The sequence below is a fragment of the Panthera tigris genome, chromosome X, assembly GCF_018350195.1.
Source record: "Panthera tigris isolate Pti1 chromosome X, P.tigris_Pti1_mat1.1, whole genome shotgun sequence".
NCBI classification, from domain to species: Eukaryota; Metazoa; Chordata; class Mammalia; order Carnivora; family Felidae; genus Panthera; species Panthera tigris.
The window spans coordinates 71,909,146-71,935,465 of NC_056677.1; the positions used below are offsets into that span (position 1 = coordinate 71,909,146).

General features: G+C 34.0%; 1 protein-coding gene across 1 annotated transcript in view; it reads left to right on the top strand.

Annotated features, from left to right (window-relative positions):
- DACH2 (dachshund family transcription factor 2) overlaps positions 1-26,320 on the top strand; it is a 764,445-nt gene that overhangs the window by 419,854 nt on the left and 318,271 nt on the right. The window contains 1 exon segment of the mRNA XM_042973956.1: positions 17,006-17,118. Coding sequence (XP_042829890.1) covers positions 17,006-17,118 — 113 coding nt within the window.

Genomic DNA, 26,320 nt, shown 5'->3' on the forward strand with positions numbered 1-26,320 from the left:
GCTTTCAACCCATTAGTGCAACCTAAAAGGAGAGTACTAGTCCTGCTCTAGCCTGACCATGGTTGCTGATCTCTGCCCAGTTCTGAATAGCAGTAAAATCCTTATGGGTGCAAGTGAGCAAATAGTATATCAAAATTACAGAAAGATATTCCTGTGACATTTTGCATACATAGAACAAGACTTTAGCAACCGAAGAAAGGTATCGGGGAGTAGAAGTTTTTAATTTATTTGTTTTAAGAATGGCTCTTGATTTGTGAATGCTTCAAAATTAGAAGTTTTCCTTTCTGGATCAACTTTTAAAACTAAAAAAATACTTAATGAATGCCTACTAAAAGCCCAGCAGTTGTTTAAAGTGTCAGTGATATATATATATATATATATATATATATATATATATATATGCAGGCAGTTAAATACAGTTAAGAAAAGAAAACATTAACTAAATTTTAAATTGGAGAGTTACATGAGAACATCAGACTATGATATAAGAAATGTCCCAATGAAGAGGAGTGTAATGAACTAAGTGTTATAACAGAGCTATGATTGGGCACCTAACTCCTAACTTTGATATCTTCTAATCAATATATTTAATTGCATATTTTTTTCTGGCATAAACCATTATACATATTTTTTTTCTCTACTTCTGAATCACCAGTGATACACTTAGCTTTCTTCATTTTATCTCATCTTTTTCAGTAACTCTTGTTTTATGTCAATGGAATGAGATTTAGAAAACAAGAACATCATTTGATGCACCAATATTTACAAACATTAAGAATATATATTTTAGGGGCCCCTGGGTGGCTCAGTTGGTTAAGCGGCTGACTTCAGTTCAGGTCATGATCTCGCCCTTGGTGAGTTCGAGCCCCATGTTAGGCTGTGTGCTGACAGCTCAGAGCCTGGACCCTGCTTCCAATTCTGTGTCTCCCTCTCTCTGCCCGTCCCCACTCATGCTCTCTCTCTCTCTCTCAAAAATAAATAAACATTAAAAAAATTAAAATAATCAGCATTTTAAATGTTTGCATCATATCAAAAAACTTATTTAGTAGCATTGTGCATTAACTACCAGCATATGCATTGACAGCTTATATCCTTTGAAATATTCTACTTAGATTATAAAAAAAAAAACAATTTTGAATGTGAAATAGCTAATCTTATCTGGAAGTAAGGACACTGTTTCTCAGAATGCAATTTGTTCACTATGCTACCCATTTACTTTTGTGGATATTTTTCTTTTCAAAAGAAAAAAAATTGAGACTCCAAAAGGGTGCAAGTTGCTATTGAATTCATAAGCCATCCTGACTTCTATCTTCTCCCATACAAAGATAGGAGAAATAGATCTGTGTGGAGGCAAGTGAAGGCTCTATGATATTATCACAAAGATCCTATAATATTAAACATAAGGAAAGGAATTTGTGTCAATTGATATATTTAGCTTATAAATATAGAGCCCAGGGGTATTAGGTGATTTGCCAAAGATTGCAGAGATAATAATGGCAGTTCCAAACCTGATGTAACACTTTCATGCCTCTAACTATGCTCATTTCCATGGCTACTAAATGTTCAAGAAAATGGCTTTCCATATGTTTCAGTACATTGATATGTTTCCCATCCTTGAGTTCTGCTAGAATAAGATACTTTACAATCTCTTCATGATTTTTCATTGCAGATATAATGGTTTTATCTTCAATTATATAAAAAATGAAAATGGCAAGGTCAAATGAAATATTTGATTTAGAAAACATGACCACAATGCTTTCCTTTCAGACAGTTGTGTGCTGGTAAATGTTTAACAACTGGCTGGAGGTTAGAGTGGGAGTGGATTCCTTACTTGTAATATTTGCTGATTTTCATTGTGTAAATACTCCCACCATAGGCTATTTCAGGCTACACACATGAGATCCTCAATGCAAAATTAGGAATTAACACACATAATTGATGCTTGCAAGCTAGTACATGTTGGTTCAAGCACATGCTTTCAGAGCATAAATGACAGAGTGGGGATCTAATTCAGGGTCTTTTTTTTTTTTAATCTCACTTAGGTCCTTATTTTCAGTTTATGTACATATATACACACTCATACATACACTTTACTCCAGGATTTCATGTTTTTGTCTGTAATCTCTTTAAGTCCAATATTCATTGTTTTGGTAATAGATACTATTTCTCCATATATTGTAAATATTGTTTTGAGTTACAGATACTTATTCATAGGAGGATGTAAACCTTAACATTAATCAATAACTTTCAGGAGAAAAACAACAAAAGAAAAGGAAATTACCAACAATACAAACAACAAAACTTGGGCAAAATCTCAATGTCCTTGATTTTGACTTGAGGTCCTAAAAAATATGATACACTGCCTTTATCCATATTCCACACTCCAACTCACTCCTTCAAGAAATGCAGTTGTAAAAAAACAATTCTGTTTAAAGTCGAAATTTTGAAAAATAAACCATAAACTTCCAGTGTAATGTTTCAAAAGAGGATAGAAAAATCGTGTATTCATTGCAATTTATCAGAACACAACTTAACTTTGACTTTCTGTAGTACTCTTAATCAGAGGTGATTACCAATTTTAGAGCAACAACAATTGCAGTGTTAGTTTAATTAGCAAAAGGGAAGTACCTGTAGTGTGGAGGAAGCCACTACAAGATTAGACTATCCACATTCAAGTTGTAACAAAGGACAAATTAAATGAGCATACTATTTATCTTCAGCGAAAATACAGTTGCTGAGTTGTTAGATAGCTCCAACTCACGGGAGATGCAAACAGTAAACTTTTGCATGTATATTTCATTTCTGGCTTTTTACCAATAAATTCCAGTGAAGAATGTTTGTGAGTTTTTCTGTTTTTTCAGCACAAACAGAAGCTTGTTGTGTTTGGGACAGTTAGACAGATCTATCACATCTTCAGTTTAATATGTCATGATTTGCACTTGAGATATTACCTCTCACCCAAAAAATTGATTTGCCACCTTCACCAAATTATCTTCTTCATTGGCCTTCCTCTATTCAAATGTAAATTGTTTTAAATTATTTCTTAACACCTTTCCTTTGCTGCCACTTTCACATTTGTAATTATTATTTTACTAAAGGATAAAAAGATTTACAATGATTATTCTTTGGCAACAGGCCTAAGGTGAAACCCTGTTGTAGTTAATGTGTAAATTATAATATGTGCAGTTGTAAAGATGAATTTGTGAAATGCTCATGTAACTACAAGAATTTAAAAGAAGCTGTCAGAGAGTTTGTACTTTTTCGAGGCTAATATTCACTTAAAAGCATCTCATAATATGTTATATCTGAAGGGTTAATGAATAGTTTAAGTTAAACACAACCACTAATTTTCTTTCTGGAAGGCAGGAAGATAAGGGATATGGTTGCCTCTCAGAAAGAATGTAGGAAAATTCAAAACCTCTTCCTTTTTTACCATTATTTTGATGCTTATTTGGAATGATTAATTTTCCTGTGGCTTGATGTAAATTGAGGATTAGAGACTGTTACCTTGCTGACCTTGCTTCCCCCGTTTTCAAGCTAAACTTGTGGATGGCTTTTCTAACCAAGTGTATTTGAAGTAGAATCAATTCTTTATATAGGAAACTAAAAAAAAATTCAGTTTTTATTCCACCAATTTTCAAGAAAGTTTCCTTTCTAAATTTAGATTGCAAAAATATTCAGCATGCAGCTCTCTTTTGCAGTAATTGGTAACCCTGCCACCTTTTAATTTTGGTATTTTAAACCAGTTCTGGGAGAGTTTAGGAGAAAGTCCATGTATTTGTCTCTTATTTCTATCTCCCAAGTTTCAAAGGAAACTCACAAAAGTGCTTACATAGCATACTGTACAAAGTATTTTGGCAAAATATTCAAAATAATTCTTACCCCACCTTCCCTTTGTCCCTTTTTCCTCCCTCCCTCCCTCTCTCCCTCCCTTCTTCCCTTTCTTCCTCCTTTCCTTCCTTCCTTCCTAGTTGATGTTTATTTTGTAACAAGAACTATGCTAGGCATAATCATGTAATACTTATATACAACAAGATGCAATCTCTATCAACAAGAAAATGATAGTCTAGACAAGTAGCTATAATCTATTTACACTTAAGTCTTACGATAAGCAGAGCAGGACAAACTGCTCACTTAACCCTGGTGCTGATATGAATTTAATTTACATTCCTGCAGTACCTAAAGGATGAAATTGCTATACACATGCAGGAAACCTCTTGCTGCTCTGATGATGGAAGGAATGTTAGAATAAGGGGCATCATCAGCTCTTTCAGGAAGTAAATGTTACAGTGCTCTCAGCATACCCCATTGATGGGTTTAAATTGCCAAAAATGTTTAAGAACTTTAAATTTCCTATGGTTTTGACATTGATAAATATATTTTTTTCTCAAAAAGGAGAAATAATCAACAGACTTTTACTTCTTAGGGAAGGCTTTAAATTGTATTTAGCAATTATATAATAGGAGTATGTTAGTTGAAGTTATCTTAGAAAAAGGTATCAGTGATGAAACATTTTTAATTTTAGGGTACAAAGATGTATTTCTATCTATATTCCCCTCTTTGACGGGGTGTTATTTAACAGTGTATTTGTTATTGTATAGCCAGCTAAGCTAGAAAATAGCATTCCCTCAAAGCAGAGATAACTCTCAGAAAAAGAAAGTCCAAAGACAATGAATATATACACTGTGAGATTATTTTACAGAAAGTATTTTCTAGTAAAGTAATTATAATAATAGTAATATAAGAGTAATGGACTAAATAAAAGCATGATACAAATAAAGCAAAAACACAGAGAATAAATACATATGCTCACTTCTCATTTATAAATACAGCTCCTTCATCAAAACTTTGAAAAGGTTCTTAAAGTTTTTCACTCCCTTTCCCTCCCTATATGTAGGGATATATTTTGTGATATCAAGTATTAAATGGTGAACATTAGAGTGAATGTATATAAATACATTTTCTCACAGTGAAATTATGGTTTTCCACATTGAGCTGTATCAGGGCATTTTCTAACCTTGAACTGCGCTGTGGGTGTAGCTATCAGGAATGTGTCTGTAACAACATATCCTATTCCTATAGGCCTTTACAAGATTTGAATCTAAAGATAACTTATGGATAAACTTGTTTCTGTTCTAGTTCATTTTATACTGCCAATATTGTGCACATGGAGCATGCACAGTTCGTGATTCAAGAACATGCCATTTGAATTGACATTTTTCCCACTGACACTAGTAACTAATGCAGAAGCAAAAAGCCATCAGCTGCAGCAGTAGGAGGAATCCCTGCTTCAAAGAGTCTTCAAGAAGAAATGCAGGCTTTCTGAGGTTCTTCCTTCTTCAGGCTTGGTTTCCTCATCCACAAGCCCCAGTCAATTCTACCTCATGCTGGGAAGTCCTCTTGCTTCCCACTGCTCCCAACTCCTTTATAACAAAGAAGGTGAATCCTTGAATTAGTCTGCTGATTGGTGTCCTGTTGCTAGGAAACTGTGAAGTGAATGTATCATATTTCATAATAAAAATCCTCTGACCCACCCTTGGAAAGACATGCACAATGAGTTAAGGCCCCATATGGAACAGGCCTGTGCTGGCCTTCTACCTCTTCTTTATTCTGCTCCCTTCTGGGGTCATTGTGAGATAACTAGTTGTTAATAGTGGTCACTCTCTGGCCACATGCAGGGCTATCTGTGGCCTGACTTAGGGTTCTGTCCATGGCTAAGGTTGGGAGAGTGGCCATCCATTGCCAGAATGGAGTCTCAGTCTATGATCAGGATTGACAGGATGTTCAGCTCACAACTAAGTTTCAGTGCTCAGTCTAGAACTGGGATTAAGGGTTTAGGTTACTGCAAAGTTCCATTCGGGAAAGAAAAGAAGAAACTGATCATTAGAGTATTGACAGTTGAATTATAATAAAAATGACTTACCTAAAAAAAATAAGGATTATTCTTTTTGAAACCTTGTCTTATTGCTAGTAGGAACTATAGGATCAAATCGTCCTCAGTAGTATTAAAGAGATTCTCACTTGAAATGGAGACCCATATTAGTCTAGGTGCTATTAATTTCATTTCTCTCAGAAAGTAAAACATTATAGTGGGAATCAAATGTACTCATGAGGAAGCATTAAAAAGCAGACCATAAATTATACAAATTACATTTATTTTATTTTTCTTCTATGGTTAAATACATAAGTTATAGGTATGGGGGGAAATACCATGTTTTTAGGGAAAGGTTCTCTTTTATAGAGGAAGCTAGAGAGAAATAGGAAAATAATCTTTGCCAGCTTTGAGATTTGGCAATTTTGTTTACTTGAAGACAGTAAAGTAAAAGGATATTTTTCAGGGATTAAATAATGAAGATGATAATATTTTTGACTGAAAACAGCTCAAAAAAGATGAAACAGCTTCAAGGACACCCATATGAAAACATCAAAGTAATTGTATGGTGCAACATACCACTACACACCACTACTATTTAAAGTGAGAATCTATTTAAATTAGAAAATTCTGCTCAAAGAAGCTCACACATTGGCTGTTTCTTTTCCCTTCTTGCATATTATTTAATTAGGGAGGATTTTAGAGAAAGGAATTTCCAATTCCTCATAATACTTTGAATCAAATCATTTCAGTACCCAGTTAGCAGATGATGAAACTGAAGCATAGAGAGGTTGAGTTTCTCAGAGTCACAAACTGAATTCACAGCTCACTGCTGGCCTATTAAATTGTGCTGCCTTGGGGAAATGATGATTTAGGAAGATAAATGACTTAAAATTTTTTTTTATGTTTATTTAATTTTTTTTGAGAGAGAGAGACAAGAGCGTGACTGGGGGAGGGGCAGAGAGAGAGGGAGACACATATTCCAAAGCAGGCTCCAGGTTCTGAGCTGTCAGCACAGAGCCCGATGGGGCTTGAACCCATGAGTGTGAGATCATGACCTGAGTTGAAGTCGGACGCTCAACCGACTGAGCCACCCAGGTGCCCCAAGAAAAATGACTTTTTAGAAAAGTGTGTTAATCTGTAACTAGGCTGCTATGTCTCAAGATTTACTTGTTATATTTTAATCTACCCAAATTTACCTCACTTCAAAATGAAAGTGAGAGGGGGCAGGGAACTTTATGAGCCAATCTAGTTGCTCACAAGCATGTCCACTGCCATGGCAACCTTAAAGCTCTTCATGCCCATTTATTAAAGTCTATAAATTTATTCATGATCATGTTACAATCAACAATAAAGACAATTATAATTTAGTTCTCTATTTCCTAGTGAACTACAATGATATATTTTTTCTTTGATGAAAATTATCTTATTTCAAAACAGTAAAGAGATATGGGACAAAGTTTTTTGTGAAGAACAGAAATACCTAAAAAATGTTTTCCTGTCAAAGTAAGGAATGGGGAAGGGAAAATAATGAGAAAAAAATCTGTGTATAAACATGTATTAGAGTTACCTTAAGATAAATTAGAATTGTGAAATTAAAATATAAAGCTTGAACTGTTGAATTCTGCCTTAGAAGTAAGGACTTCTTGGGATGTAAACTAAGTATGTGGTAGGAGATGGTTGGGAGAGTTGGCAATTCTTCTAGTACCAGCCATCTTAGCCATTTTTAAGTGTAGTGTTCAGTAGTGTTAACTACATTCATATTGTTGTGCAACATATTTCTAGAACTTTTTCATCTTGCAAAATTGAAACCATACTGACTGACCAACTTCCCATCCCCCACATCCCACCCCCACCCTGGACCTAAGAAAGCACATTTCTACTTTCTATAAATTTACTACTATATATACCTCATATAAGTGGAATCATACAATATTTGTCTTTTTGTGACTGCCTTATTTCTCATAGCATAATGTCCTCAAGGTCCATCCGTGTATCATGTATCAGAATTTTCTTCCTTTTAAGTTGTTTAGCACTTTTAGCTTTTCAAACCAGTGTTCATATATATTGAAAAATTACACACAGCTATCAGGTAATGATAATGCTATGATATTATGCACACATTTTGTTCTTTTTTGGGATAAATTTCCATGGAATCAATCCAGAAACAATGTAACTTAAAATATAAGCTAAAGTAGACATACAAGAAAGTGGAAAACTTTGTATATTTTGAAGTTAATGAGTTATCTGAATTTGACCAGAAATATAACATGGTTCTAGTGATCAGATTCATAGATTATTTAGTTTACATATCTAATCTTAAAGTGAGAAAGCATATTTAGAATAGTCATGTAATTTGCCCATGGTCACATGGCTCACTAATGGCAAAACTGGTGTACTAATTTTCTGTTGTTATATAACCAATTGCCTCAAATTTAGCTACTTAAAACAACACCCATGTGTTATCTCAGAGTCCTGTATATCAGAAATCCAGAGAGGCTTGACTCGGTTCTCTTCTTGAGTCTTAGAAGGCCAAAATCAAGGTGTTGTCAGGCTGTGTTCTTAATCTGGAAGATCTAGGGAAGAAGATACTTGCAAGCTCATTGAAGTTGTTGGCAGAATCTAGTTCACTTGTAGGATTTGCATACCTGTTTCCTTGTTGGCTGTCAGCCCAGGATTGCACTTGGCTTCTAGAAGCAACATTCATCTCTTGGTGCATGGCTCTCTATATTTAAGCCAGTAATGATATGTTCTCTGACTTCTTTTCTGTTTTTAAAGGGTTTATGTGATTACATTGGATAAATCTCCTTTCTTATTAACTCAGAATCAACTGGTTAGTTAACTTGATCACCTGCGCAAAATACCTTTGCCATGTAATTGTAACAATCCCAGGTATAATACCATATTCACAGTTCTAGTGATAGGGCTGGAAATCTTGGGATGGAGGATGATTTTGGAATTCTGCCAACCACAACCAGAATTAGAATTCAGATTTAATTTCTAGAGCTTTCCACATCACCCCAGTGAATATCCAAGATTATTTAAAGTAGTTTTATTTTAGTACAAGTTGCTAATATTTATCCATGAAAAATTAAAAAAAAATAAATTAGCAAGGAAACTGGCATCTGTGCTTATCAATTGAATGTGTGCTACCAGGCTGTATTGCTAACAGTAGAGACTAATGCAGTCAGGTTAATAGTGATTGTATTCCTAAAGATCTTGACCAACTTCCTAAGCTCTCCTGAGTTGTGATATTAATCTCATTTTCCTGCATCCTGAGTTGTGATATTAATGTCATTTTCCTGAATTCTCTGATTGACATTAAAATTTGAAATGTTAACTATTAAGATAATCATAGGATTATACACAGACTGTGGTAATAACCAAAGGGATTTTATTTGCCAGACATGAAAAACAGTATTTTGGTTAGTTGGAGCAGTTTCCTTAATGCTGGTACTAAAGTGCCCTTTGTGAGCCATTTAAGAAAGCCTGTATATGATGATATAAAATAAAAGGCAGTGGACTTTAAGAAAAAAAAAGCAGCAGTTACAGCAGGTTATACGGAAGCCTTCCCAAAGCAGTGGAACTTAACAAAGCATGTGTCCAGGAACGTTGATACTTTGAAAATGTTTCACAGTGAGAGGGTTCTATATGCTTAGCAGTGAATCAACTCGTCCAGCTGGAGTAGAAGACTCAAGAAGTAATTAGAGACAGGTGCCTGGGTGGCTCATTTGGTTAAGCATCCAACTCTTGACTTCTACTCAGGTCATAATTTCACAGTTTGTGAGAGTGAGCCTCACATCAGGCTCTATACTGACAGTGTGGAGCCTGCTTGGGATTCTCTCTCTGCCCCTCCTGACTCTGTCTTTCAAAATAAATAAATAAATAAACTTAAAAAAAGAAGTAATTGGAGAAAGAAAAGAAATATATATTGGGGAAGATTGCCACACTAAGACATTTAGACTTTGTTTTGTATGCAGTCAGGAATTATTGAAGGTTCTAGCGCAAAAGATGACATAATGAAAGGGATGCTTCACCAAAATTCATAGCAGAGTTTTTGTAGAATGGATTGGAACAATGATGCAACCTGTTAACAATAACCTGGGCATGAAGTGATGAGGACCTGAATTAGGATTTTAGCAATAGAAGAAGATGGAAATCTGCAACACACATTACAATGGAGCAAAAATATTGGAGACTGAAAATGAAGGGAGAGGAAGAAGGAGAATCAAAATTACTCTTAAGTTTATAGTTTTGGCAACAGAGAGGAGACATGTCTGTACTACTGACAAAAGAGAAGACTTTATTGGAGAGTGGGATTTGGGGAAGCATATGTTGAGCTCGAGATGCTAGTGGAATACACCAAATGTGAATGTTAAATTCTTATCCATTCTCTTAATATCAGAAGTTTTGCACAGTGATCTACTCTTTGAATTCAAGAATGCCTTTATTTTAAAACCATTGTATCTAACAGTGATATGATATACTTTAGAAAGAGAAGTGTTTATTTAATGTGATTTATTTTAAGATTTACTAAGGTGCATTGATTTCACTGAAGTTAATAGGAATTACACAAATAGAACAAAAAGAGGCTGCTGAGAATTCAAGTCATACACCAGCATTTCTGTTATACAATCTTTGTTAATTATACTAAAACCTTTATTAGAATTCACTTAATTTATGACAAAAAGCAAACTTGTTTAAAGGTACTAACACCAAGCCTGGAGCACATTTAATTTAAATAGGGAACAGAGTCAAGTAAATGAAGTGTAAAATAGTTTCACAGTTATACTTTCTATCAAGTGAGTAGTCAAGCTTTAAATTGTCTATTACATCAGATTTGTTCTTTATTGAAGGAAAAACAGAAACTCAGCATTAGCAAAGGAATTAAAGATTACAATTAAGATAACATCTATAAATAATTCAATTTATCACAATTATAAGATTAATGCATAAACATGGATTGCTCTACATGATCCTCGATATTGTAATGTGTGACCCATCAGCAAGTGGAGGTTTTCCTTCATCCTTTAAACACCCTTTTGTTAAGGATAATTTCTTTAACTTCCCTAACTCTAATAGAATCCTGGTGTTGGTATTTTAATATATGCACATTTAAGTTTGGGATGCCTATAAGAACTGAAAAAGGTATACCTAAAACTATTATGTGTCAATTATACTAAAATTCTACTCCTGAAATCATAATTACGCTATATGTTAACTAACTTGGATTTATTTTTTTTTTTAATTTTTTTAACGTTTATTTATTTGTGAGACAGAGAGAGACAGAGCATGAAGAGGGGAGGGTCAGAGAGAGAGGGAGACACAGAATCGGAAATAGACTCCAGGCTCTAAGCTGTCAGCAGAGCCCGATGCGGGGCTCGAACTCATGGACCGTGAGATCATGACCTGAGCCGAAGTCGGACGCTTAACCGACTGAGCCACCCAGGCGCCCCAACTAATTTGGATTTAGATAAAATTAAAAATAAACTAGAAAAGGAGTAAGTGATAATGGAATATAAATTATTTTCCTCTGGTGTATTTTTTTTTTTGTTTCTTGTTCCTAGAGACATGATGAGCCACACTTTTAAGTTCCCATGAACCAAGGGCCAATTGATTCCCAGTTTAACATAAGCACCATTTTATGAGAGTTACCATAGTGACCAGGTTACAGTTATCAGCTTGAACAATTTCATATATGATTAATGTTAATTGCCCATTTTTCATGGATAACTTTTTCCCAGTTGCTGAATTGGTTGCTGCTGACTTTGATCTAGTTGGGAATATAATCCAGTGCAGTAGTTAGACAAATTATCAGTTTGCCAACACTGAGAGAAGATGGATTCAGGTTGCTGTGAGGTCAGAGTTTGTTTCCCTTCATAAACACTGAAAGGTCAGGTGGAGTTTAACTACCATTGGCATCCTTGAAATATTGTAATAAATGTCAGGCCTAAGACATTATTATTAATCATGATGCAATTAAAAGTTTTACTGTTCTGGCAAAAATAGTCTTATTTAATTTAACAAGCACATTGAAAATCACAGCAGCACTCTCACAGGTAAACAGCCTTCAAAGTTAATGTAATTCTTGGCTTCTAATGTGAGTGAAAAAATGATGCATTCAGAGATTATCTCAAAGTATTTTGAATATCAGTGATAGCTCTGAAAAGTGATCCCAGGTCATTGCTAACACCTCCAGGAATCCAATTGCAGTGGTCTTACAAATGGTTGCTAATGCCACCCTGGCTGCCACTATATCTTCAGCAATTTGCTCAGTTTGTCCCAGAATGTTGCAAATATTTCTTTAAAAGTAGTAAGCCAAGCTTTCATTGAAGAGGATGACATAACTTGTGATTCCTTACTAAATCATGTGCTGACCATATGATTTGTATTAAATATCCTGAAGGCTCATGTCATCACCAACTAATTTATTAACAAGATTTTTATTCTTTGAAAAACAAAATCACTCACCTTATTTAGTTGCTTATTCCTTGATTCATATACAAATGGCTGATGACATGAGATAAAAATAACTCCAACAGTGAAACTTTATAATCTTAATGAGTAAAGTATTAGCTACTTTATTTATTACAACTTGGAATAGATATGTCACGGAATGTGTCATATCTTGTTGATACCAGAAGACCTGCTGAATTTCCCTCTTACGGGAGTGCCAACTCTACAAAGTTTATAAACTGTGAGGTAACGCTCTGACGGTAATCCACTTCAACTGCAGAAATATGAAATATTGTAGATTTATATTGAAGTTGGTTTACACTTTTACCTCAGGAAGCTGACTTATTTTATTTCTTCTAAAGAAGTGTACAGAATAAAGGGGAACTACGTATCAGGATAAATTATGTTAAATAATGATCTGGGCCCAGAGAAAATCTTGATTCTTTAGTATAATTTCCCTGCAAACAACCTGTTAATTTAACATGTAAGATTGATTGTATAAACTGAAGCTCCTAAATATTTAGCTGAGCTATTTAGTAGAAGTTTTGCTATTTTATAGCATTGTTTGCCTTGTACCTTAACAACTTTTGTCTATGATGCTCATGGGTGACACATCCACTGAACCATTTGGGTGGGAAATTTTTTTAAGGCTGTTTTATTTTACAGAGTGTGAATTACTTTGTAATTAAACAGAAAACAAATAATTACCAACAAGAAATTATCATTCAATTAAGGAGTAATTACAGGGTTATCTGTTCTCTGTAAAATAAAGCATTACTGAAATCAGTAACACAATCAATATTTCAGCAAAGACAGGATGCTGCAATGATGGACCTTTCAACCTGTGCTGATTAAATTGTCACCAAATAACAGTTTTCTAGTTAAATCACCGCATGTTTATTTGTCTTGATTAATATGTAAATATCTGCCTGATGATAATAAACCTCTTAAAGATTAGAAGTATAGCAGGGTCATCTATCAAAAATGATCTTTTCCAACTTTCTACAGAGTCCTCCATAGTCTTGCATCATGTTGTTAGATTTGTGCTCTTTGAAAAGAAATGCAGGAACTTTAGTGCTAGAAGTGCCTTACTACAGAAGATCTAAATCTTTAGAACATTAGCTCTAAAAGTAAAAACAAAGCTATCTTATGTTAGTATGGAACTTTCTTGATTATAAAACACTTTTACAAACTTGATTCTAATTAATTTACTCTAGGGACCCAAGTATTATTTCCAAGAGTAGAAACAAAGACATCTGAATGTGATTTTTGCTCACTGATAAATTTAAACAAGTTTGGATATCACAAAATCATACCTACTAAAGAGTTAATCGAAATTTTAAAAAATAGGTCAAATACACATCTCTATCACTAGATCATAAGATCCTCAAAGATGGAAGCTATTCTGGATGTTCACGTTATATCAATGAACAAAGAGACCAAATTCCTTACCTAGAAAGGCTTGAGAACAAGCTTACATTTTAACCTCTATAATCCTTATATGTAATACTGTGCCAGACACACACTGAATGGGCATCTAGAGCATGTTTGCTTACTGGATGATTGAATAAATGATATTGTCACTGCATATGTATAACTCCAGGGACCTTTAGTCCTTGAGTGGATCTTGAAGCTTGCAGGGTCTTTTTTAACCTTGTACATAGTCAGATTCAAGTGGATCATATTTTGAAGCTCTTATAATTGTTGTGGAGTCCAAGACTTAATTACCTGATGATTAAATGATGCAACTGTCTTACTATTTATGCAGTCAAGGGGAGTAGAGCAATTCAAGGAATATTTGGAAACTGTACCAACAATGAAATATTTCCTTTTATTATTAACTGAATTAATTAACCATTTACTTGACCCTACTGTGTGTTTGATACCATGAGAATTTCTCAGGATGCAGTGACAAAACCAGAAATAGGCTGCCTTCATAGAGCATACATTCTTTTAGGGGAGACTCAATTCTACCAACCAACCAACCGACCTAAAAGGGTGTTAGGATTGAGAATATTATCCTGTTAGTTTATGACATATGTTGTAAATATTACCAGGCCATTTATGACATAATCCATGAATTCTCCTGTATAGATCTGATGGTGGGAAATTTTACCATTTTTTTTCAAATCTTGGAATTTAAGGTAGAACCATCTGAGAGGCTTCTAATGCCTCTCAAACTTGAGTCAGCTTATTGGAAAAGAGCAACTTCAAATTGTGAGATTGACCAAGAAATTTGGAACAAAGCTAGGTAAACCTTGAAGGGTTCAAAGTATATTATCAACAAGTGGCTCATTATGTGGAAATAGAGAGAGTGTCAGGCTGCTTAGTTCTGGAGGCAACCTTTCTGAAAGTGATGGTCAACCTGAAGACAGCACTGCAATGTTTACATTGAAAAAGTATGAAGCAATCAGGTATACTTGAATACAGTTAGTAGGTTTGTGTTCTGACAACCAAAAAGACACAAAGTAGCACTTAGAAAGTATAGATTTGGTGAAGATTATTCAACTTCTAATGGTTGGATATACATTGATGAACATTATTCAGTGACCTTGGGATCCTTTAGGGCGTTTGAAGTAAATAGTGCATTTCTCTTATCCTTAAAAGAGTTAGGAAACCATAAAACAAAGTAAGGGCAAACAGAATAACAATACTGAATTAAAAAAAGATAAATTATGGCTCAGAATTAAGTAGAAAGTAGAGGATAGTCAGTTTATAAAATTGAAACATTGAATGAGAAAACAAAATCTTGCACAATAGATTGATATACAATATTGATGTACAGAGCAGGGCGCCTGGGTGGCTCAGTTGGTTGAGTGTCCAACTTTGTCTCAGGCCATGATCTTGCAGTTCACAGGTTCAAGCTCCGTGTTGGGCTCTGTGCTGATGCTCAGAGCCTGGAGCCTACTTCGGATTCTGTATCTCCCTCTCTCTCTGCCCCTCCCCAGATTGGCTGGCTCTATCTCTCTCTTTCTCTCTGTCTCTCTCTATCTCTCAAAAATAAATAATAAAACATTTTTAAAATGATTTAAAAAGTACTGATGTACAGTGAAAGAAAATAACATCAACAGAATGTATGAAAAATGAATTGGGCAATGGTAGCTTCACATAAGGTTGCTAAAAGTTGTCTTCATTTAAAAAGTTGAGTTTGTCTTACATTGATGGAGCACTTTGTTACTGCAAAAAACAAAAAAACAAAACAAAACAAAACAACAATAACAAAACAGAGTAAGGATTAACGTGTGTGTGTGTGTGTGTGTGTGTGTGTGTGTGAGAGAGAGAGAGAGAGAGAGAGAGAAAGAGAGAGAGAGAGAGAGAGAGAGAGAGAGAAAACCAAAAGTCCTTTTTGGAAATGTTTTCTATCTGAATCTCATATATTTTTGTGGTTTGAGCTAGTTAATATTGTATTTTTCAGTATTTTGTCAAAATCCCTATTAGTCAGCTTTTAAACTGCATTTATACTTGGGGTACCCGGGTGGCTCAGTCAGTTAAGTGTCTGACTTTGGCTCGGGTCATGATCTCAATGGTTTGTGGGTTCAAGCCCACATCAGGCTCTGTGCTGAGCCTGGAGCCTGCTTTGGATTTTATCCCTTCCCCCTCTCATGCTCTCTATCTCTCAAAAATAAATAAACATTAAAAAAATTTAAACCACATTTATAGTAAAAAAAAAAACAATAGCAATATCTTAGGCAACATTAGAAAGTAATATGTGAGATATATTGGGTGACTTGAGAATAAATTGATCCTAATGTTTGATGCCTTGTAAGTCTCTTCATTGTGGTGACAGCTTCCAAATGAAGCTGACTTCATTATTCATTACAATGACTGTATTACGGTATAACATGAAAGCCAGATACTGACTTTATATTTTATTATTTTATGGATTAATACAACTGCAATTCCAGCACTGTTCACACTAGGGTGAAGAATGTGCAGATAGAACAGGTTAGGTGAATAAGTTTAGCCTCAACTTGTCAGTTAAAAACACTAATAAATCTGTGAGAAAAGAAACACCAGTAAATCTGTGAGAAAAGGAACACTAACAAATCTGTGAGAAAAGACAGCCTAGATGGCAAAGGTGGCAGGTTTTGTTAGTACAGCCACTCTAAGAGAGTGCACTGATGGGTATATAGCCTGGTGTAAATAACAGGTAAGAAAAAAAACTCTACTGAGGGTGGGGGTCTTCTGTTCCTTTTGGTCTCCTGGAAGCTATGGAAATGCTAAAAAACATCAGCTCTTACTCTACATCTCTTAGCTCTTTACCCCTTTACCTCTCTGGGCAGAGACTTAACCACTTCACATTCTATAAAATCTTAATTCTGTGAATCACTATCTCAGATCTCAGTAGCATGTATGAATACCAGTAATCAAATGTAGCTTTAAGGACGGAGGTAACTTTGGGTTTCTTACAAGTAAGCTGTATTACAAAGTGCTGCCTTGAAAATAGAATCTAAACTAAAAAGTAGTCTTTTATGGTTTTAATGTTTGCCATAACTACATTGGGAAATTTAATAGAAAGGAAAGTATTGGTTTTTGTTAATCAATGAAAATAGTCTTTAATATAAAATTCTATCACTCTTGGCAGTTAAACAAGATTTATGAGGCAAATGTAGCAAGTGATGGTATTTCCAAAAAGAGTACATTTTTAACCTGATCTTTGTTTGTGTTTTTCAACAGTTCCAGGCCCGGCAGGCCTCCTAAGCGTTCTTTGGGAGTGTTTCAGGACAATGCTCGCCTTCTGCCCCATTCAGTCCCAGGCCTTTTATCACCAGGACTTATCACTCCGACAGGTAATAAAACCCATCTGAGGAGATCAGCCTTGTCTGTTCATGCTGCCCAGAATTAGAAATAAACTAATATTGATCTAACTGCCTTGTCCTTCTGAGCTTTTCAAGCTGTACTAAAGGTTACATTATTGAATTTTTAAAGTATTCATGAAAACAGTTTTGTTACTCCAGTGACTCAAATCAAATGGACATGACTCTTTAAAAAAATTAATTGTCATTTCCTGGCAGGAAATCCCTTTCAAGGCCTTATTGTATGTATGTTTTTATGTGTTGGGGGCAGGGATGAGGGGCACTAGCCAAACAAGCCTTGTCTCGAAACCTCCTATAGGATGCAGCACATCTGCTCACTTATATTTCTCAATAATATATATTTTTCTTTGTTTTTAAGGGTTTGGGGCATTTGTGTATCATGTCCAAGTTTTACTCGAGGTTAAAAAGTAGAAAGAAGATGTAGCTTTGATAGAGAAGCTTTCTGATTAGAAAAGAGAACATCCAAATGGACATTGTCATAAATAATAATTCAGTATTTATTAACACTATGATAAATATCATACCCCTAAAAACACCACTTTCATAATTTAGCATTGAGCTTTTTTATTCTCTGCAAAAGAACTTAATAATGCATGAAACACTTAAAATAAGCTTAATATTTCTTTAACTGAAACTTTAAAAATCAGTAAAGTTATTACATGGTAAAAAAATGAAAATGAACTTAATGATAATGTGATATTTATACCTTTAATAACACAAAGTTTTATAAAGCACCTACTGTATTTGAGTATTATGTCTAAGGTAATAAAAATTATATGAGTATCAGTACTTGCCTATAGTTGAACTAGAGAGAAGGACATGTAAACTAATAATTATAATAAAGTATGATATAGACAATAATACAAATACATACCAGGTGCTTTAAGATCATAGAAATGGGAGAAAATAAATCAATTTAGTAAGTTGGGTAATACACACAGGGATGGAAACTTTGGAGCTATGTTTTGTAGACTGAGTGTTGGACAGAAGGTAAATCAGTAGAAAAACATTTCTAGGCAGAGAGGAGACTGTAGACAGATATACACTGATGAGAAAGAGCCTAGTGTGGGGAAATATCAATTAAGGTGAAGAGACTAGAGAAGATATTTGAGGTGGGAGACTCATAGGCAATATGTTTAGAATGGAGAGGGTGGGAAAAGCCAACTTGTGAACCTAGCTTTTTATTTATCAGGTTTAGCAGTTTAGGATTTTCCCTATAGACCAGTGGTGTCTTTCAAAGACTTTCCTTATTGCTGACATGGAATTGGGGAAGTACTTCCAGAATCCCCACTTTTGCCTCAGAATTTTATATATTCTAGTTCACATAAGATTTTGTTTAAATTTTTTAAAAGTCTGTTGTAGATAAAAAAGAACCACTGCTAAGAAACGGTAAATGTTCTGAAAACAATTATTGTGGAGTTTAAGTAGCAGTGAAAGCAACAAAAGGAAAGAAGGTCACTTGTTACAGTTCAGGGGAAAAATACTGAGGACTGGAACTAAAGAAAGTTCAATACAATGAAAAAGATATTTAGAATGGCTTAGTAATTATAATTAATCACACTTGATAATTGACAAAAATGGAGAGTGAGAGGATGAAGTCTAGGATAATTCATGTCTAGCCTGGGTAACAAGCTGGATGATGGTGTCATCCAAGACAGAGAATTTAGGAAGAGACACAGGTTTTGGGGGTTAGAAAATTAATTTTTAGAGTACATATTTATAAACAAATTCTCAATTTTTCCTGTGCATATAAAAGAATATAGAAGGGATAACAGTGCCTGAAATATATCTTGGTGCTCAATAAATGATAATCTATTTCTTGACTTATAAAATAAAATACACTGATAGAGCCTAGAAATAGTACCGTGTAAATAATCAGACCCACGTTCTGATTTTGAGGGAATGTGTAGATGAAAGAAAAAAAAAAGGATTTTAGGGGTGCCTGAGTTGCTAAGTCAGTTAAGTGTCCGACTTTGGCTCAGGTCATGATCTTGCTATTCGTGGGTTCGAGTGCCACATTAGGCTCTGTGCTGACATCTCAGAGCCTGGAGCCTGCTTTGGCATCTGTGTCTCCCTCTCTCTCTCTGCCCCTCCCCAACTCGTGCTCATTCTCGCTCTCTCTCTTTCTCTCTCTTTCAAAAATAAATAAATATTAAATAAAACAGAAGAAAAAAGGATTTTATTTTATTTTTTTGGTCTTATTTATTTATTTATTTATTTTTAATATAATTTATTGCCAAATTGGTTTCCATACAACACCCAATGCTCATCCCAACAAGTGCCTTGAAGTTAATGTACTCTTGAGTAAACTATATCTGTTATCTGAAGAAAATCAGTAATATATGTTAAATTCTTATTATATACCAAGCATAAGTGTTAAGTGTTTTATATGCACTTCATTTAATCTTCACTGTAGCCTTATGGATTTAGTCTTCATTTTTCAAGTAAACAATTCATGGCTCACTGAGTTTACATTAATTGCTTAAGGTCACAAAGCAATTGAGTGGCAGAATTGGGTTTCAGACCCAAGTCTTTTAAACTCCAGAGTCCATACTCTTTCCTCATCTTCACGATGTCATATAGTACATGTGAGAATCCAGTCTGAGGCTTTCACTTTCTCCTAATTTACTTGGCATATGTATTTCATTTTTCTTAGTGCCTCCTTCCTTGCATTATTAGGGCCTTGGCCTTCTGTCCTACAGCTTGGATTTATCACACTGAGAGCCAATGAGAGAAAAATCCTCAATTCTTAACTCTTTGCTTGTTCCTAGAATGAAATGATAGAGATAGATAAGATATTGAGTGGGGAAAGGCATGAGCATTTCTGTCTAAAAGACAAAAAGTAGAGAAAAAAAACATTAAATAGGGGGAGATGGAGGAATCTTCACAGCTCGATAGTAATTCCTCTCCTTAATTTACATGACTTTATTTTACAAGCCAAAGAATATTCTACTCACCTATAGTCAGATGTAAGAAGAAAACGTTGTGTAAAACCAAGTGGAAATAATTCTAGGATTATGCATTATTTTGGATTAGACATACCACTTCACTCTTCCATTAACAAAGATAATTGACAATAAACTCTCAATTTAGCTATCAACAAGTTTAATATTTGACATTATACTTACTATGCCTTTCAAGCTTAACTTTCATTAATTTCATTAATTTTATTTATTTATTTTAAGTTTTATTTGAATTCCAGTTGATTTTTTGTAGTTTCAAGTTTTTATTTCAATTCTAATTAGTTAACATACAGTGTAATATTAGTTTCTGGTGTAGAATTTGGTGATTCATCACTTATACACAACATCCAGTACTCATCATAGACAGTTGCTATTTGTAATACAATCTGTTATGGATTGAGATTCATCCTCACCCCTCCCCCACAATGATTATTGAAATATTTTACAATACTTTTAGTTCCGGTACTTGTGTCTCAAAATATTTTTTTGTAAAGAAAGATACAATGTTATACAGTTGTGTGTAATTTTATATACAACATACAAATTAATTATTGAAGAGTCTGCTGGGGCCTCCTGTTTCAGTATCATATGTGTGGAGAAGACCCTCTGAACCCTGGTAAATTTGCCTAAGTAACGGAACTTGTTCTATATTTGTATCATTTCTTTCCATTTATAACCTAAATATGGTGTCTAAAGGTAACAATATAGAATGATCAGGTTGTCTCTTTTAAGATATTATGATGTTTTTTTATGTTACTTTTGTTTTTAATTTATTGTTTTCCCCCAGCAGTTGCCAGCAAAAAACTCATGTAAAAAGGATTAGAAATGGTTAAGGCATCATCATTTGGTTTATTTAAGAAGAGTTCTCAATTTATTCATATAGCTTGATATATACATCTTTAAAAATGCAGAATAATATTAAGTATGCCATATTATTATATCTGCTTAGCATAAAGGTAATTTCTTTTACTTTGTATTTTCATATGATTTTATTTCCTTTTCTGATGTAATTTTTTTTTTTCATTTCAAAGATGTTCATTTTCTTCTTGGCTATATTTCCCCTATATAATGGAACCTGATTCATTCAAGCTCCTCTAATTCAGGATTTGAGATAATTTGGACAGTGGCTTGCTAAAGTCTCCAATATTAATAAAAATACCTTAGCAAACAAAACTACAAACAAGAAAGAAATGTACATGGGTGTGAGTAAGTGCATTGGTGTAGGGTTAAAAAACTTGAGAGGTTTAAATTTACTTAGGGACCTAAAGACTACTTCAGCAAGATCTGATTCTTTATAAATAATCAACATATGTACTATTGAAGATAGGTTTTTATTCACTAAAGTAGGACCCATAGGATTTATTCTTAAAAATATTGCCTGATATTCATTTAAATATTATACCTATGTAATTATAGATATAGTATCTATCTATATTTCTATTAAATATATATATATTAATATTATATATATATTAATATTTCTATTATATATGTTCATTCTTTTCATTTAACATATATCTATTGAGTATATTGAGCATTTATTCTGCACCAAACAATATGAGAGAAACTTATAACACCTTAAAATAAAATGCATTTTGTGAGTCAGAGTTTTTCCAAATTTCATCCAGCCTTTTCCTTAGTTATTACAAAATGATGAAGTTTGACTGTGTTTTACCTTCATATATTGAACTGCTTGATGTTCTGAACATCTCATGTCTCTGTCTTGGTTCCTATTGTTCAATTCATATCTTAATTATTCATAGTACATTAATACATGGTAATCTTATTTTCTGGTATTTTTTCAATAAAATCTTTTGGTCTATTAAGGGAAAAAAGAGAAGGAATATCATCCCCATCTTTCTCTGCAGCTCTGCAGAGCTGGATCACACTGGATCACACTGAAGGGATGGATTAGCTGTGTATACCTTTGAATTTCCCAAAAGATGACTGCTTGCTTTTCTTCAGCTTATGAAGCATTTCAAATAGATGTGGAATTTGGCTTGAGAGAGATTTAAACTGGCAGCTTACAAAGAAGTAATATAGTGCTTTAGATGGAATTCTGTAGTGTTCATTTCCTAAAAGGTAGCAGATTCTTCAGTTTTGTTTATTTTTTATTATATTTTTTATTTTGATTCTAGCTCTATTGTGGGAAAATATTTTCAGGAATTTCAGCTCAAGTCCCTGGTGAAGAGACCAGTCCACAAACCAGTGAAGATAAAATGCAGTAATAGTGGCTACAGCACTCAACTCAGAATTGGCAGAACCATAAGTAGAATCATGCCAAGTCTTGGCAGTGTGATGTCAACTTTATGATATGATCATACTTCAATTATCTTGATACCACTTTTGAATCAGTGTCCCTTCCTTTTCACAATACATTTCATATTCTCACTCAGTCTGGAGGCTAAGAAGTGGTCTTAAGGAGCACAGAAAGGTCGTAGGCTTTTCTTTTATCAGTGTAAAAAGGAAAGCTCAATCTAGAAAAAAAATCAACCTTTTGATGTTTGATTTAAAACATGCCTGTTTACATGACTTTCCTTGGGTTTTTCAATGAGCATTATTGTAAAGCACGCTTCATATCACACAAATGGTACCTGCTTTTATGTCATTAGATTTTCTTAGTTATTTCTTGTGTGTTCATGAAGACTATTGGCCTAGTAGGAACCAGAGGTTGAATTACTAATATTTTCTAACATAGAGTGCAGTTTAGACTTAATATGCAATTTTACTTTCTTTACTAAATAAAACGCTTGACTACATCAGTTTGATAGCAAGAACCCCATTCATTCTATTAGTTGAATCTGGGTTTCCCAAATCTCAATTTCTTTGTTAATTTTTTTCTATATGTGTTCTAAATATTTTAATATAAAAATGTCTCCACCCAATTTTTTTTAAACTTCTGTAAATTATTTTCGTCCTGCATGAGAGTCTCACAGAGCAGATTCCTTTGCTGATTTTCAATGTAGACAGATGGGAAAACTTTGAATTTAAGCAAACCTTACAGGATGGTGGTTGTGGTGATGATGATGATGATGGTGGTGGTGGTGGTGATAATTTAAATAATGCTTTTATAAAGCACTTCTATATCGTTAATGTAGCTCTATGTGTATGCATATACCTAAACTTTAACTTTCAAAAGAATGATTTTAAAATGTTTTCTCATTTGATCTTTTCAGCAATCCTGTAAAGTTAGCATTAATATTTCTGTCTAACAGATGAATAAAATGAGTTTTCAAAAGTTAACTGACGTGCTTCAAATGTGAGAGACAGTAAAGTATGAAGCCAAGTCTCTTGACCATTAACTTATTTTTCCCCTTTTCAATACTTATTTTACTTTATTTTTTAAGTTTTAATTTAAGTCCTAGTTAGTTAACATACAGTGTAATATTAGTTTCAGGTATGAAATACAGTGATTCAACACTTCCATAGAATGCCTCATGATCATCACAAGTGCACTCCTTAATTCTAATCACTTATTTAACCCATCCCTCCATCCACCTCCCCTCTGGTAACCATTCATTTGCTCTCTATAGTTAAGAGTCTTGTCCATTAATTATAAAAGCTGAGATCTCTTGACCATTAATATCATAATTTTATAAAGACACGGAACTACATCTCTCATGCAAAAGCTTGGTGTTGAGAATTTAGGCTGTAAATCAGGGTTGTATCAGAACTACTTAGGTATGAGAGATAAGATGTCAGGTATGTCAGAATAGGAATTCCTGGAATAATCCATGTAATTAACTGTTGGTGACTGCATAACTTCAATAAAATAAAACCTTGATGTTTTCCTTTACTTTTTTAAAATCATTTTTATAGTATTTTATAGTGTGGGAAGCTAGTATAATTAGATGTATCTATAATTTTTCTTTCCAAAGAGTATAAAAACAGTCTTCTGAATGACTGCAACCTACTTTTCCTGTAAAGAAACGTAACAGTTATAAATTGTTCCTGTTGTGACAATTCTTGAGTAAATAACTTTGATATGTATGGATTGAATTAATATGGTCAAGTTAATGAGAAATACAAATGTTGCCACACTCCACTAGTTTGAGTGCAATGCTATTTTTTCATTTACAGTTCTAACTTCCATCTGTGTTTAGAGGATCACTGATGACTACACACTGTCATTGTGTTAAGTGATATATCCCACATTGCCCTGCTTTCCATCTAATCAATCCTCAAACCATCCCCAAATGAGATCTTATAAAAATCACAAAGTCACAGCACACCTGTATCATTCATATGAGGACTTTAAGAGACAAAACAGATGAACATAAGGGAAGGGAAACAAAAATAATATAAAAACAGGGAGGGGGACAAAACAGAAGAGACTCATAAATATGGAGAACAAACTGAGGGTTGCTAGAGGGGTTGTGGGAGGGGGGAAGGACTAAATGGGTAAGGGGCATTAAGGAATCTACTCCTGAAATCATTGTTATACTATATGATAACTAATTTGGATGTAATTTAAAAAAAATTAAATTAAAAAAATCACAAAGTCACAAGGCAAATCTAGTGTATTGTAGAAAGACACATTCGCATCTCTAGGGCTCACATCCAACTTCATTTTCCACATCACACAGAATTTCCATAAAATGAAATATACAACTCTTCACCTACTGCATGTATCATTTCTTCAGTGCCTGGTCTTTATGCTGACTTACTTTTCCCACGGGAGAAATCATACATTTAAATAGCACAGTAAAACTTTCCATTGTATAATATGCTTGAAAGATGATAAGCTGCCTCATGAATACTTTATTTTATTGGAGTCAGTAGATGGCTGTATTGAAATAACTCATATTAAAGCATGTAGTTAGGAAAACACACTATCAATAATTCAAGGAATCCTACAAAGCAAAAATAAATTTCTTATCATTTCCTATTCAAGTTATAGAGGATAATAAGAGTTAAAATCTACAGGCATCACCTTCATATTGTGACTAGAAATGAGTAACAAAACATAGCCTTGATACATAGTGCCCAACTACAAAAAAATCTATAAGTCATAAGATATCATGCCTCTGTTATCAACCAAAAGTTGCGGATAGGGGTTGGTTACTGTGGTGTTGGTGGTGGTGGAAATTTTTTGTGTGACCTCTGGCTCCCCTTTTGCAACATATAAACTTCGGATCATGTTGTCAACTCATTTTCTTTATATTTAATATAGGTAAAATCCTGAGAGTTCGCAAAAATTTTCATTGTACACATGACTGAATCAATATAGATAGTACCTTTGTATTGAGCTTAAAAATGTTATTAGTGCATGCTTTTCCTTTCATGAGTGCTCTCAGCAATTTTAATGTACAGCTGAAAGTGCCAGGTAATAGCTTTTTAAATCTTTATATAAAATAAATATGGGTTAGTAAATAATTTGATATACTACTTGTATATAATCGCTAAAAATAAAAAGTAGAATTCCCTCGCCTTTGGAGATGTGTCAAGTAAGAAATTGCTATGGCTGAGTTCAGAGAGGATTTTTGCTGCTTTCTCCTTGAGGGTTTTGATGGTTTCCTGTGTCACATTCAGGTCCGTTATCCATTTTGAGTTTATTTTTGTGAATGTTGTAAGAAAGCGGTCTAGTTTCATTCTTCTGCATGTTGGTATAATTATACAGTATTTTATTCATATATTTCCCTCTTGTAGTTTAAAGTGATGTAGAATACAAATTTATGGAAAATTATGGAAAAGAGGAAAAAATATTGGAACACAAATGTAGACTTAGGGAACTCAGTCACTCCATAAAGTATAATAACAGTTGTACCATAGGAGTCCAAAAAGAAGAAGATAGGGTAAAATTGACAGAAGGTTTATTTGAGCAAATTATAGCTGAAAACTTCCATAATTCTATAATCTTGGGAATTATCTAGACATCCAAATCCAGGAGGCACAGACAACTCCCATCAAAATCAACAAATGCAGGCCAACACCAAAACATATCATAATAAAATTTGCAAAATTCAAAGATAAGGAAATAATTTTGAAAGCAACAGGGAAAAGAAATCCATAACCTACAAGGGAAGACAAACAAGGTTAGCACAGCTAACTATTGAAACTTGCAGATCAGAAGGGAGTATCATGATATATTCAAAGTGGCGAATGGGAAGAATGTGCAGCCAATAATACACTTTCCGGCAAAGATGTTATTCAGAATAGAAGGAAATACCAAGGGTTTCCCAGACAAACAAATCTAAAGGAGTTCATGACCA